The sequence below is a fragment of the Epinephelus lanceolatus genome, chromosome 1 (assembly GCF_041903045.1).
Source record: "Epinephelus lanceolatus isolate andai-2023 chromosome 1, ASM4190304v1, whole genome shotgun sequence".
Classification (NCBI taxonomy): Eukaryota; Metazoa; Chordata; class Actinopteri; order Perciformes; family Serranidae; genus Epinephelus; species Epinephelus lanceolatus.
The window spans coordinates 2,941,699-2,956,272 of record NC_135734.1 but is presented as its reverse complement, the minus strand read 5'-3'; the positions used below and the strand labels follow the sequence as shown (position 1 = coordinate 2,956,272).

General features: G+C 37.0%; 2 protein-coding genes across 2 annotated transcripts; one reads left to right on the top strand and one right to left on the bottom strand.

The window, feature by feature from the left end:
* The first annotated feature begins 2,007 nt into the window (after window positions 1-2,007).
* LOC144463654 (uncharacterized) lies at window positions 2,008-3,972 on the top strand. Its single transcript, XM_078168577.1, has 2 exons — window positions 2,008-2,442; window positions 2,863-3,972. The coding sequence occupies exons 1-2, from the start codon at window positions 2,341-2,343 to the stop codon at window positions 3,970-3,972; spliced, it is 1,212 nt and encodes a 403-aa protein (XP_078024703.1). The 5' UTR covers window positions 2,008-2,340.
* A 23-nt stretch (window positions 3,973-3,995) lies between these two features.
* On the bottom strand, window positions 3,996-13,774 carry LOC144463656 (uncharacterized). Its single transcript, XM_078168609.1, has 8 exons — window positions 13,093-13,774; window positions 12,039-12,102; window positions 11,700-11,847; window positions 11,504-11,593; window positions 8,046-8,269; window positions 7,733-7,929; window positions 5,651-5,837; window positions 3,996-4,607 (listed from the first exon to the last, which is right to left on the bottom strand). Exons 1-5 carry the CDS (start codon window positions 13,108-13,110, stop codon window positions 8,164-8,166), a joined length of 426 nt encoding a protein of 141 aa, XP_078024735.1. The 5' UTR covers window positions 13,111-13,774; the 3' UTR covers window positions 3,996-4,607; window positions 5,651-5,837; window positions 7,733-7,929; window positions 8,046-8,163.
* Between the last annotated feature and the right edge of the window lie 800 nt (window positions 13,775-14,574).

Genomic DNA, 14,574 nt, shown 5'->3' with positions numbered 1-14,574 from the left:
GGATGGTTATGTGATCATTTTGGGGTGGCAATGTCTCAATCGAAAATATATGGGTATTTAGGGCACCTAAACCACAAACCTCCACAATATTTGGAATGCAGGTAATGGTGGAAAAGATCAAATAATACTCAGTGTATTTAACTTTTTTTCTTATTCCTGCAAGTAAAGTAAAAAAGATGCTTACACTATACAAATGTAGCACAATATACAGACTAGAGGGTGACACGGGAGTGGATTTTCAGTCCTGTCCCATCCCACTCCCACAAAAATAATCCCATCCCGTCCCAATCCCCTGAAAACGAAAGAAAAAAAAAAAATCCTGTCCCATCCCGCTCCCGTGTTGTGTTTCAGTTACAGTAAAAAAAAATATGTATATACATATATATATCTATAGTACATGGATCACACAATGCCTACCTTAGTTGAATATAAACCCAAATATGACATCTAATGTTGTGCTTTGATGTTTATTGCCTAATTATTTTTACATTCACTCTACCTTGAAGCTGTTATGACAAACACATTTGATTTCTGTTGTGGTCAGACAACATGTCATAAGAACCAGTTCTGAGAGAGAAAAATGTAGTTAAAGTATTGCAGTAGAAGCAGTGTTTGGTTCCTCTGACTGATATTATTATATATGGCATCATTAGATTATTAATACTGAAGCATCAGTGTTAGAGCAGCATGTTACTGTTGTAGCTGCTGGAGGTGGAGCTAATTCCAACTACTTAAACACTTAACTATTGCTATTATGCTAGGCCTGTCAAGATAACAAATTTTGCTGGGTGATTAATTGCATCAGAAATTATTGCGATAAGCGATAATATTGCGTAATATTGTGCTTTTAAGACCATTTTTATTATTGTTGTAATTATGCTGTTTTTAGACCATTTTTTAAACTTATATAATGATAATAACGGCATAATGATGTAAGTACACCATTTTAAAGAGAAATAAACATTTATTTAACAAGAATATTTACAAAAATGTAAATATTCGAAATAACACGTACAAATATCGGAATAAATAAATAAATACAAAGAAATAGACTGACAGTCTCTCGCTCTCAGGTGTGCAGTTAAGTTGGTCGTATTCGCTCTTTATGTTGAGATGGTTTTAGAACAAACCCAGCACACCGGCTCGTCCAAATTACTGGGCTCCCCTCTGTCATTTAGTTTAAATCCAAAATACTCCCAAACAGGGGCCGTGGCGTTTGGTTTAAGAACAAGTACCCTGTCTTTCTCTTACACTCAACTCCGCGCTCCACTGCCTCGTCTCTATGGGGTGCCAAATGTAAAAACTTTATTACAGTTTTCAAACTGATATATTTTCAATATTTAGTTCATTTTCTTCACATTTAGCTCATTTTACACACATTTGAGACATAAATTATTTAAAAATTTGGTAATATGTGAACAAAAATGAAATGTTAAATCTAAATCTAAATGTTAAATGTTAAACCTAAATGTTAAATCTAAATCTAAATGTTAAATCTAAATCTAAATAATATCTAAATCTAAATGTTAAATCTAAATCTAAATAATAAATCTAAATCTAAATGTTAAATCTAAATCTAAATGTTAAATGTTAAATCTAAATCTAAATATTAAATCTAAATCTAAATGTTAAATCTATATCTAAATGTTAAATCTAAATCTAAATCTAAATGTCTCGCCGAGTGTAAAGCTAAATATTTAGAAAATCTGCAAATATCCCACGTCCCTTAAAGGCAACGGGCGCACAACCACGCCCACACCGCTGATCAGGGATCAGTAGGTGAAAGAGGGCCGCAGGGATAATCGAGACTCAAGCATGGCCGTTTCCCTGCAAGTAGAGGATATTGAACGGGCGGTTTTGGCGGGTGTGCGGGCTGCACTTCAAGGGGTAGTTCAACCGGTACCGTCCCCATCATTAACGGTAAGTCAAGTTTTAATATTAGCGTTAACTCATTTATTCATCGCTAAGATACCTTGCTAAATTGACTCGGATGCTACCTAGCAAACAGTCAGCTAGCTTTTGCGTGCATGACGATCATTACTGTTGCCTTAGATTTTTTATTTGGCCGACATGTTGGCGGGTAAGCAGCGTCACACAACTAAATATTTAGATTAAAATGATGTGCAGATCTCTGGGTTGAGTCACTGTCGATTTTTACGGCATGTAAAACGTAGGCATGCAAAATAAGACAACTGCTCATCAGCATGCGTGGGAAAAGTTAGTGTTGAGTCCTGCTGGTAACAAAACCAAGTGCTCTATGGAGCCTATGTTCTGGCTCACTGTTAGCTTGATCGCCTTAGCTGACATTTAACATTGTAGTGTTAAAATTATCAGTATGGGATGTTGTTTCAGGTCACCGCACCACACAGTAACCCACAGGCACTTCCAGCGGCGCCCACCAGCACGTCCAGCTTTGCCACCACGGTCGCATCAGTGAGATCAGTAAGTGAAGTTGAGAAATGTTAGCTAGAAAAAGTTATTGTTACTCGTAATTGTCCATGAAACACATACATTGAGCTTAATGTCAACAAATTCTGCTGGAGCCATACATTTCCTTTCATCACATCAGTTTTTCCAGGTGTAAGGGGCACATTTGAAAATGCAGTTGTTGAAATGTCATCTTCTAATTTCATCTTTTTATTTTACATTGCCTTCAAATTGTTCTACAAGTGTACTGCCCAATAGAATACTGCCTCTCCCCCCCCCCCCACACACACAGACAACTAAACAATATATTAACACGTACGTATTAGCAATGTGTTTTCTTAGGTGGCATCCATATAATGATTACTTCCTGTGCATGACAAAATAAGATAAGATATTGTATTACTGAATGACCGGTGTGTTTCTTCCCTCTTTAAGGAGGGGAGTGCCATAATTTCTAAGGAGGACATCGAAGGTTTGTTGCTGCTGGGAACAACACTTTCCGAAGTTGCTTCAGTCCTGCGGATCTCCAGACCAACATTATACAAGCTGATGCGGGAATACAACATAAGACGAACAAAATTTTCAAACATTTCTGATGAAGAACTGGATGTAACAATAAGTGAGATCGAGGCAGAACATCCTCATGTAGGAGAAGTTATGCTTAATGGACATTTGCGTGCAAGAAACATTCTAGTGCAGAGACGTCGTCTCAGAGACTCTGTAAGAAGGGTTGACAGAGCTGGCGTTGAGTCCAGAAGAACAACAACAATACAAAGACGAGTTTATACTGTGCCTTTTCCAAACTATATTTGGCACATAGATGGCAATCACAAACTCATTCGATGGAAATTAGTTGTACATTGTGCAATGGATGGTTACAGTAGGATGTTAACGTTTCTGCAGTGCTCTAGCAACAATCGAGCTGAAACTGTTATGGACCTCTTCAGTACAGCAATCAGTGCACATGGTCGGCCTTTTCACATCCGAACTGATCATGGAGGGGAGAATGTCAAGATCTGTGAACACATGAGAGAGCATAGAGGTGAAAACTCTGTGTTGACTGGAAGCTCTGTCCATAACCAGCGGATTGAACGCTTCAATCGAGACCTGAACAGGAACTGCTGTGATGTGTTTGCACCTATTTTCTATGAGCTGGAGTCAATGGAGGCCTTGGATGTAGACAATGAATCAGATTTATTTTGTCTTCATTATGTGTACATTCCCAGGATCAACCAAACTTTGAATGAGTTTAAAGCTGCATTCAACAATCATTCAGTTTCCTCTGAACAGAACAGAACCCCAGTTCAGCTTTTCACACTAGACAGACATCTTCTGTTACTTAACCATCCAGAAGCTGCAAATGAGGAAAGAACAGTCGACTTGGCATCAACATCTCGTGCAGACTACTCCTTTAGCACACTTAACCAGCAGGACACGCAGGAACTAGTTGCTGCAGTAAACCCTCTTGAACATGACGGTAACAAAGGAAAAACATTGTATTACAGAGTGCAGGAATTTGTATTCCACAAGATTGTAAATGTGTAACTGTAACACAGCTGCTCTGCTCTTTGTTGGCTCTGGTAAAAACAAAATAAAAACTTTTCTGTCATTTTATAGACAATCATAAAAATAACTGACAGATCATCATCAGAATCAACAATGTATCAATTAGTAGCGGTGAACATTTGGTAAAGCCTGTTAACTACAACATACCGACGACTTTGGAAAGACTAAACAGTTATTATTGTTGTTATTATTATGAAATGTCTTAACAGAAAAGAAAAATAAAATCAGAAAAGCCACCCACCAGTTTATTTATTTTATGTCTATGCATAGCTATGTAATCTCAGCATTGTTTTGTTCTTTTGTTGACTACACTGCACTAAAAATGGCTCCATTCATGAGAGCCACAAGAAAATGGTAATCAAACTCATCATCATCGGCTAGATTCTTTCTGTTAACAAAGTTCTGAAGCTCTTTAGAGCATGTATGAGCGATGGGAAGGTGTTTCGTGTCATCATGGACGAAAGTTAGTTTTGGACTGGGAAAAAATCCAATTGCAGGTACTTTGGTGCTTCCTGTTGCAAAGGCAAGGATGTGTCCAGGATTCAGTGTCAGGATGAATGCCTTTTCTGCCTCAGTTAGGTTCCTAGTATGAAGACGTTCCCCAACCTCTTTCTCTACAAAGGTGAAAAAGGTACAAAACAACAGACAATAATAAATAACAAAATAAAAATAATACATTACAATCCATGTACAAGACAGAATTATTGCTTACATATCTTGAACTCAGATTATAGACAGTGAAATTCGAGTATTGTAATTCCTACAGGAAGGTCAATGTAGAGAAAGGGAAGAACAAACAAACAAACAACAATAACCTTTCATCGGGCTTTCTGACTGGTAGGTCACAACAACCCACTCATTCTGGATGAGTCAGAGACAGTGTGGCCCCAAATATTATTTAAATACTTAGCTATCAGATATCTGACTTCTTTTGACAGAGGTGCATGAAAGACATGCATGTTAGCTGTTGCCGTGGTAATGCCACCATTTAATTAAAACCAGACAGGCTACGTTTACATTGTCCTTTGTAGACAAGATGGTCAAATGCAGATTTATCCTCGAGTATGTAAAAGATGTATTTACATACTGGATTACTGATAAAAAATGGACTGAAACCACAGTGTGCGACAAGTAACTCAGTCTTCGCACAAGAACAAGAACCATTAAAATTAATATATTACTTAAAATCAAAACATCACACATACAAGGATGACTCCAGGTGAAAATTTCTACAAAATTCTTACAGATAATTATTTTTGTTACAGTTGAACTAAGAATACAGCAATTCCAAGTGTGACATGGTCCAGTAGACAAAGTCATCTTTTTTTATTAGTTGCGTAAAAAGTGCATAAAACTTATTTGGCCTCTGAGTTGGGAATGGCAGAAAAGGTTTGAGAACCACTGCATTAAGTTTGCTAATCAATGAACACTGAAAAAAAATAACTTTATTATGTAAAATTGTTGACAGTGTTGCCAACTTTGACTCAGGCTATTTTATTCTAAAAAGGATGTGCACAGTCAGCATATAAAAGCATCAATATCTCAACATCAAATAAAATAAAATCGGGGCTCTGTCTTTTGGTGCTTTCATCACAATATGAACAATAGGTTAGTTATGCAGCCCCACTATTAATAGTTTATTTACACATCAATTTACCTTGTACACAGTGAAGAAATTCTCTGATCTTCACCACCATTAACTCCTCCTTTGGTCTTCTGTTACTTCCTAGAACCGAGTAGTTGGGTTTCAGAAGGGTAGCCACATCTGCTGTGACATCATTTGGTTCTTCAGGCATATCAAGAAGGACCCTAAGGCAAGGGTTTTCTTTCAAGAGTGGCAGAACCTGTGAAAACAGAATTGACATAAATTATGCATCAATACATTATATTCTAGTACTTTCAATCTCATTATACAAATTATTTAACACTATTTTCACTCCACACAATTAACGATCATAGTTATGTTCTCTTTCTAATGATTGTTTTTTTAAATTAGTCGATTAATCTAAAACCTTATTTATTGATTATTCTCAAGATTATTTCTTATTACTTGATATATTATAAAAATGTACCCCAAATAAATATCGAACTTATCTCACTGATATAAAAATACTTATATGATCATCTAATCCTGTTTTTTCAGTCTTCATAACTGACTGCCAATTGAGAGCATCAGCCTAGTAGTGTATTAACAGTAGGTTATTGAAAGTGCAAGTATTGGAATGGTTAAAATAAAGGCATGCATTCCATATTATGTTCAAGGGCCAAACAAATGTGTCTGAGGGCCGCCATAGGCCACACTTAGACTACCCTGATCTAATCTGATTTTTACTTTAGTTTTTACATTTTTACTTAAGTACTAGGCTGAAGAATTAAAATGGTTATTTTGACGTTACTGACATTATCACATTACTGGAGGAATATGCAGTTAAGATAATCAATGATACATGATTTTGATCATCAGTGTGAGGCAGGGAAAATAATAATAATTTACACTATGAACAATCTATAATGTTAGATAAAGCCATGTTCTTACTTGTGCATGGTTGCTAAAATAAAACGACAAACATGAAATGATGAATCGACAATCAGTCATATTACTTAAAACATGGAGAAAATATAGAAAATTAGAGTCAGGTGACTTTGGAGAGAGCAATATACAGTGTACACATAAATTGATTGACTAAAGTTTTTGTAGGTGGACCTTCAGTAATATAAGTGTTTTGCTGCAGTCCAATCCACAGCAGCATATTTCTTGCTGAGCTTCTTATATCAGTACTCCTGCTACTTCTCCAAACTAGGCATGTGCCAACTGCCTTTTACTATATGCTTTGTTTTGACTGTACCATTTTTAGAGCACACAATGAGACATGAGTGTTGCTGGTCCATACAAAATATATTTATATTGAAGATATGGCATGTCCAAACTGCACCAAGATCGACTATGCTCTTCCTTGGATCCAAAGCAACGCAATGCATCGAGTATGTGTATATGTAGTATGTGTAAGTAGACTGAATGAATGTCTCTCAGCATACACAAAGGACAGTCAAAAAGAGAGATTCCTTGTTTTTTATAGTTGTCACAATACAATTTTTCATTTGATTTAAAATTACTATAACATAGGGTTAGAAAAACAACAACCAAAACATAAAAAAACAGGGAAACAAACCTAAGGAAGAGTCACAGAGGAGGGATCTTTCACCCTGAACGGACAGCCATGCAACAGATGTGCACAGAACAGGGTGAAAAAGATCACCTTGTATAGATCATCTATGTGCATAATTTCTGGTACATGTAAGATGATGTATGACTTGGTAAATTTCTTAAAAGCACATAGTATTATGAAAAACAGCGAATTGACGGCTTGTTAACTTGTGCAAGCTTGCTAAATTTTCAACTTCTCCATTAAAACAAATATAATATTCCTACATAGTTTGCTGTGTAGGTACAACTAGTATAAGTACATACTAAGGTACTTCTGGTGGCATTAAGCCAAGAGGAGGGGCCTAATTTGTGTGTACAAGCCAGAACGGACAAATGCTGCTGACTCTGACTTTACCAGAGTTATTAAACTACCCGAAAAGTGCGGTCTGCATTTACTTCCCAATATTTATTTATTTATTTAAATTTTTCAAAAAGGACTGAACAGCATTCAGTGTGCAATAAAACCATGCACAGCAATTCATTAAATATTGTGCAACAGAATGCAATTACAGTTACAGTTCAGGCTAAACTTACCTCTCAGTACTTCAGACCCTCAACTAACTGATCGTAGCAGCTCTGTCGTTGAATGAGGACATGGAAACGTATTGCATTCTGCACAAATGCATCTTTGTTGTTCATGCTGACTGGGTTCGGAAGACCCTCGATTTCATATCTCCATGAGTCACAGCCTTCCAGTGCTTGTTCCAGCTCATCTGTGGTTGCTGCCTCATCTACCTCAAGGTGCATAATGGAAAAAGTAAGGGAAAATTCATTCACAATTAAACTAAATGACATAGGAATTGATGTAGAAGCCAAGAAAAGCTATCAACACCCCTATATATCGTACCTTCTTCAGGTCTTCTCTCAGTGCCATGTCAGCTATGTCATCTGGAGTAACATTCACCTGAAAGCTGTTTCCTGTCAGAAAGTAGTCCACAACGAGAGGAGAAAGGAGAGCTGTAGGTTCACCACCCTGTACTATGATGGCTGACATCATCTGTCCAATAGTGCGGTACACTCCTTTCTGTATATGAGAAATGTTCATTCTTGGAATGAAGCCTTTTGGAGACTCTGGAGAAAAGGACAAAAACAATTGTGCTTATATATTAAAGAGAAAGAGTAATTCAGGATATCATAAGCAGACCATTAACAATAAAATAATCCAAATCTTGGGAATATAAACAAACTCAAGAAAACGTGCATTATACTGACCTACTAGGCCTATGGGGTTAAAATGTACCAAATTGAGAGGGAAACTGGGAACACATAAGTAACTACTTAGACCTTTATTAAATATGATTAGGGTTAGTGCACAATACTTAACCCCCCGGAGTCTAAGAGTATTTTCTTTTCGCATTTCACTGCTGGAAAGAGGGTCCCTCCATAAAACTGGGTTGTCTATGCAGGTGAAAGACATTATTTTGAGGGGCTGTGGTATAATCTTTGGCTCATACAGTAAAAAACCTACAACTAGAATACACAGTCTGGTTTGAAAGAGGAAACGGTAAGGCAGCCAGCTGGTTACAAACAATATTATACTACATCTAAACAGTACACTAAAATACGTTGAGAACATTTTAGCAGTGAAATATACAATTAACAGGATTGTGGTTCTACAGTTTGACAAGTCTTTTCATCCTCCTTTTTCATAAGCAAAATGGTGAGCTCTTTTTGTTCACAAACATTCTCTATGGCAGCTAAAAGTATGCTTAAATGTGTTTCTGAAAACATTTTCGGTGACAGTGTAGCAACAGAACCTCTCTCTCAATTAGACTTTACTTTCTGTTCATGTAGGTGGGCATACAAAAATACGGAACAACCTGTAGTTGGTACAACCGTCCTACAGACGCCAGATGCCACATTATTTTTGCTGGCAAAAAATTAGGCTTCCTCTGGGTGCAGGCAAAATAGATAATAGTTCACCATTGTTCAGTTGCATATACTACCCACACTGCAGTCATAGACAGTTCAGATGGTTCAGATTCTGCAAAGTTTTCCTCTTAAATGTATACTATGCAGGATTTTCCTAAAAAGAAAAAAATAAGTTAAAAAAAAAGGTGGGGGAAAAAAAGAAAGAAAACAAAAGAAAAATCCAATCTCAATCATATGAGATTTGTAAAGGGTTTGCATGATTGTCAGGCATACACCAATAACATGCTCACTGTTATCAAAATCAATATTTGGTTGGACGATGGACGCTACAGTTACAAACTGCAACAGGGATCTACTGCGTGTAGCAGTGTGGCCGGCAGCAGAGCTTCAGCACAGATTTAACCCCGATGCTAACTCAGAGGGAACCTAATAACGTTAATGATGGAAAAGGAGTTGGTTACCTCACTAAGAAGTAGGAGGTTGAAGGCTCTTCATCAAACAACTTCTTGTTTCATTCATTGTAAAACATATTCCATGACATAATTAAAATTAATCAGCTGTTAACAAATGTCAAAGCATTAACGATGAACACAGTGCTATCCTAACTAAACACAGCACATTTCCTGTGACAAGCATACATCCCGAAGTCCACTCATTTTATTTATTATTACCAGTTTTGTCAAAAGCTTATTAGTCAGCAGGAAAATGTTATCACCACAGCAATCCTACTTTGTAGGTCATCAATTACCAGCATTTTGCATTTGTGGCTCTCCCAACCCAAAGCACCCGAATCTAACAAACTGGGAATAAGATTCAATCATCTTGAATCGCTTATTGCACCTTTGAATGTCTGTCTTACAAATCCTGGATAGTATTCCTTTAAGGGCAACAAATGAAGGTCTAATTAGTTATGTATGTTACCCAAACTTCAAGAGGGCAATTTACCCAGTATTTAGGAAAAAGTTTTTTTAACACCACAGTAGCAGAGGTGTCGTACAAAACATCTGTGCTCTCAGCAAATCTTTGTCTGCTAAACTGTCGGAGGGCAGTTTGCCACACATTCCTTCGGCTGATGTAGATCGATCTGTAAGCTGTTGTGACAACCCTCTCACTGTGTGCTTTTATTATTCCTTGAATTTCTTCTTTGCTCAAAGTTTTTGCAAACCTTAAAAACAAAAAGAATCATAGCTATTACCACACACTGTTCCATAAAGCAAGATCACCAAAGAGACCAGGCTTATTTTGTTAGTGTGACTCTTTTTTCCAGAAGATTTGGTTCCACAAAACAGGCTCAACATAGTTCAAGCTCAGTTACTACAGAAACCTATGCTTTGAAACTAGCCTGGCTAATTGTCAGGCTAAGCTCGAGTTGCTGTTTAAAACAAGTTCCTGTAATACTGAACGACAGAGAAGCAATTCTTTTTCCACTGACTCTTTGACATGCAGACATATTGACTTCGTTAACCACCATCAGTCAAAAATTAAACTTTATTAGATGAATTAAATAAATTATACAATGATAAATGTATTGTAGCGTGTTAGGGGTAGATAGGTGGAATTTCCAGCATGCTTTGAGAAAATGTGTTTGAGAAAGACAATTTTGCACCAAATTGACCAATGGGAAACCATTTAAAAAATGAATAGGTTAATACATTTAAAATACTGTGAAGAAAAAGTTAACTTCGATGTGTTTAGTGTATAATTTCTAATAAATTCAATAAATTCCTTTAAATAAAGGACCTCAACACGAGTTGTAATTAACAAGAATTGAAATGGTAAAATAACCTTTGACAAACAGGGTAATATATTCTTCAAATATTATTAATAAAGAAATAGTACAGCTATATAAGTACTTTAATTGCCAGTGGGCAAAATTACCATTTTGAAAAACTTAAATTTTCACCTGCAGACTAATTTTTTCCTTACTTTGCGAAGGGTTGCAGAGTTGACTAGAACCCACATCCCTGGCTAGAAGTCAATCTCAGTATGTGAAGAACTCACTTCACCGGTTGAGATACTGAGTTGTTCAAGGTGCATGATTGCATTTTAAGTTAGTTTGCTCAGCATAGACTCTCAGATTTTATTTTTGGCAGCAGTATTATGATTTTTGATTAGATTATTAAATTCTCATAGGTTTTCTAAAATAAGTGCTGCTGTGTCTGTGGACATCAGTGCTCGCTCTTTAACACTGCTGTTTGTCATGGTGGATTGGTTTGCTCTGTACTTTACCTCACTGGCTGCTTCTGAAAAGCATGCACATGCAATTGGACTTTAATAACTGAACCTCTTTTGAATTAGTTAGGCTGTATGAGCTTCATGGATTGAGCTTTATGGACTGCTTTAGCCTGGACTGATTTTGTTAGGCTGGTTCAAGTCAGGAGTTTGACTTTAATTCTCACTTTAGTTAAATAATCTTAGCTTATGCAAATATACCTTGAATCCTGGAAGGACTGCACAGGCTCTTCAGAAAGACTGCGTCTGATGGCCTCCTCAATAGCATCATCTTCCTCAGCATCAATAAGACTAGAAATTCCACATAAAAGGATATAAAATATATATTCTGTAAAATGAAGCAGCGTAAAATGTAACATTACTATATATATATAAACCTTAATACATATAATAGTACATGAAATCTGTAAAGTTAGTAGTAGCTTCATTTGGCCGTTGCTGTGCGTGTAAATCCATTCCATCGTCAGATGGTGCACTGGTTTCAACACCCTGTTGCTTCTCACAGTGGTCCTGCTGGGTTGTAGACGGTACATATCTCTGAGTCACTATATGAAGAAAATCTATTTAGCAAGACTTAGTAATAACAACCATGAAATAAGTCACCAATTTATGACTTAAAAAAAAAAAAGAAAAAAAAAATCAGATTAGCAATTTACCTCAAGAGGTTGTTATTTATGTTGATTTTGGCTCAAATGGGGGAAGAGAACAAAACAAAAAAACAACAACAAAAACCTACCTCTCCTTCGCTGTAAAACTGGGCTTTCAAAATCACTGTCATCAGATAGCTCCACAAACATGTTCTGCACAAAAGAAAGATGTGAAATATGTATGTAAAAGTAGCAGTTTAAACAGTTAGTTAGAAAGCGAAATCTTTTAAGTTTGACACATTATCAGATAGAGAAATTACAAATTCTTTTAAGTATGGGTAGCATGCAGTATCTTGTGGTAGACTAGGATGTAGGGGATGATTCAGTGATTGATCACACTGTACTATGAGTGTGTCCTGTCCCATGTCCAGTAATGGAGTAGCTGCCCTGGGGCCTGTTCTATAAGGCAAGATTACCAAACAAGCTAGGCTTATTTCATTAGTCTGACTTTTCCAAATGACTTGTTTCCATAAAGTGAGCTCAGCTCAGTTCAAGCTCAAAAGCTGAAGCTCCAACTTATGCTGGAAAACTACACTAGCCTGGTCCTGGCAGACCAATTGTCAATGGAGATGTTGTTTGACCAAAGTTCCTGTAACACTGACCTGACAGAAAAGCAATGATTTTGCCACTGACTCTTTCATGCAAACATATTACTTGACTTTATTAACCAACATCAGTAAGAAAAAAAACATAAAGTTTATAGTAAATTAACTTAAATTGTATTTCTAATAAAGAAAAATACAAATTAGCACAACGATAAACGTATTTTATCTTGTTGGGGTAGGTAGGCGGAGTTTCCCAGCATGCATTGAGATAATGTATTTGAAGCCATAAGCCAAAGTAAACTGCTTGAATGTGTTCTAAATAACCACAAATGTCACCTGTTGTAATTGGTGATGATGTTCTTCACACTAATTCCACAAATATTTTTAAAGAATTACAGTTACTGTTGTGGTAAAAGACACATTTGCACTCGCAGTCGTGGATTGAGCTTTATGGAACCACACCAGGCTAGATTTTTTTCTTAGGCTCATTCAAGTCTAGAGTTGAGACATTAATGAAACAGGCCCCAGGTCAATGAAAATGTAGTGTCTAAAATGTGTGCACTACAAAGAACTGTAAGCTGGTCAGGCCCATCCTCACCTGTGCTGGAACCTCCATTCTTGCCAATGATGTACAGACATGTGCTTGAGCAGAGAGAGGCAACTTCTTTACCGCCCCAAGGGAAATTAGATGAGACCTTGGGTATCATCAGTTTTTTACACCCCTTGATAGTGCTCAAAAACTGGAATGGTAACAACTGGTGCTCTGATAACCCAAATGCTCCTCTGAAGATAGCCGTTGTTTCAACTCGCAGTTGGTCTTCAGACGATTCTGTGGAAAATGAAATTTTTCCAACAAGGCCATTCTGCGCTAACTTGGTCCGAGTTTCTCCTCTGGGTATAACGAAGACAGATGCCTCTGGTGAAAAAGGCAAACGTACAATTTCCTTTGTGTATGTTTTGACATGCCTTCGATTGATGTACTACGATCGGGCCCCATTACGTCGAGGGATGGATGGCAGGGGGGCCTATAAAAAAAGCAGACCGAGAGATTTTCCTTAATGGGGCACATAGCAATCCTGTTAAAAGTAACGCTATAACGAACTGCATATACAGGACAGGCCTCTAGGCTGACATATAGTGTTACGGAAGCAATTTTTCACACACAAAATGTAAGAATTATATGGATGCCACTTAAGGATCATTACATGCCAACCAACCAGAATTCAGAACTTTTCCCAGTTGATGACAAGGATTTTCTTGGAAAATCTGATGTTAAAACTTCTATGAAAGAAAAAACAAACAAAAAAAACTAACTATTTAAATGAATTCGTGTTGTCAAGTATCCTTAGGGTCTCTTGGATATTCAGTCCAAGTCCAATTTATTCCAAAAATGAGCGATAGGTGAGGCTTAGATTACACGTACACAGAATGACAAAAATTACCTCAGAGTGCCAAAATAAAAAAAATACATAACTTAGAAAGTATTTGATGTAAAGCTTTAATATTTTTGAAAGGTCTCATGAATTTCATGGATGTTAAAGTACATTTCACACTACTAGCACACAATTTACACAAACCAACTATGACCTATGTTGAACTCTGTGTCAGCCAGAATAGATTTTATCAGTGCTAAAAGTTTCGACTCCCCTCCTGAACTGCGCTCAATGTATCTGTTGTGATTCCAACTTGTCCTATGTTGTCAATCCGCATCTTCGCATCTTATTGGCAATATCATTTACTTGTGTGTGTGTGTGTGTGTGTGTGTGTAGGGGAGAGGCAGTATTCTATTGGGCAGTACACTTGTAGAACAATTTGAAGGCAATGTAAAATAAAAAGATGAAATTAGAAGATGACATTTCAACAACTGCATTTTCAAATGTGCCCCTTACACCTGGAAAAACTGATGTGATGAAAGGAAATGTATGGCTCCAGCAGAATTTGTTGACATTAAGCTCAGTGTATGTGTTTCATGGACAATTACGAGTAACAATAACTTTTTCTAGCTAACATTTCTCAACTTCACTTACTGATCTCACTGATGCGACCGTGGTGGCAAAGCTGGACGTGCTGGTGGGCGCCG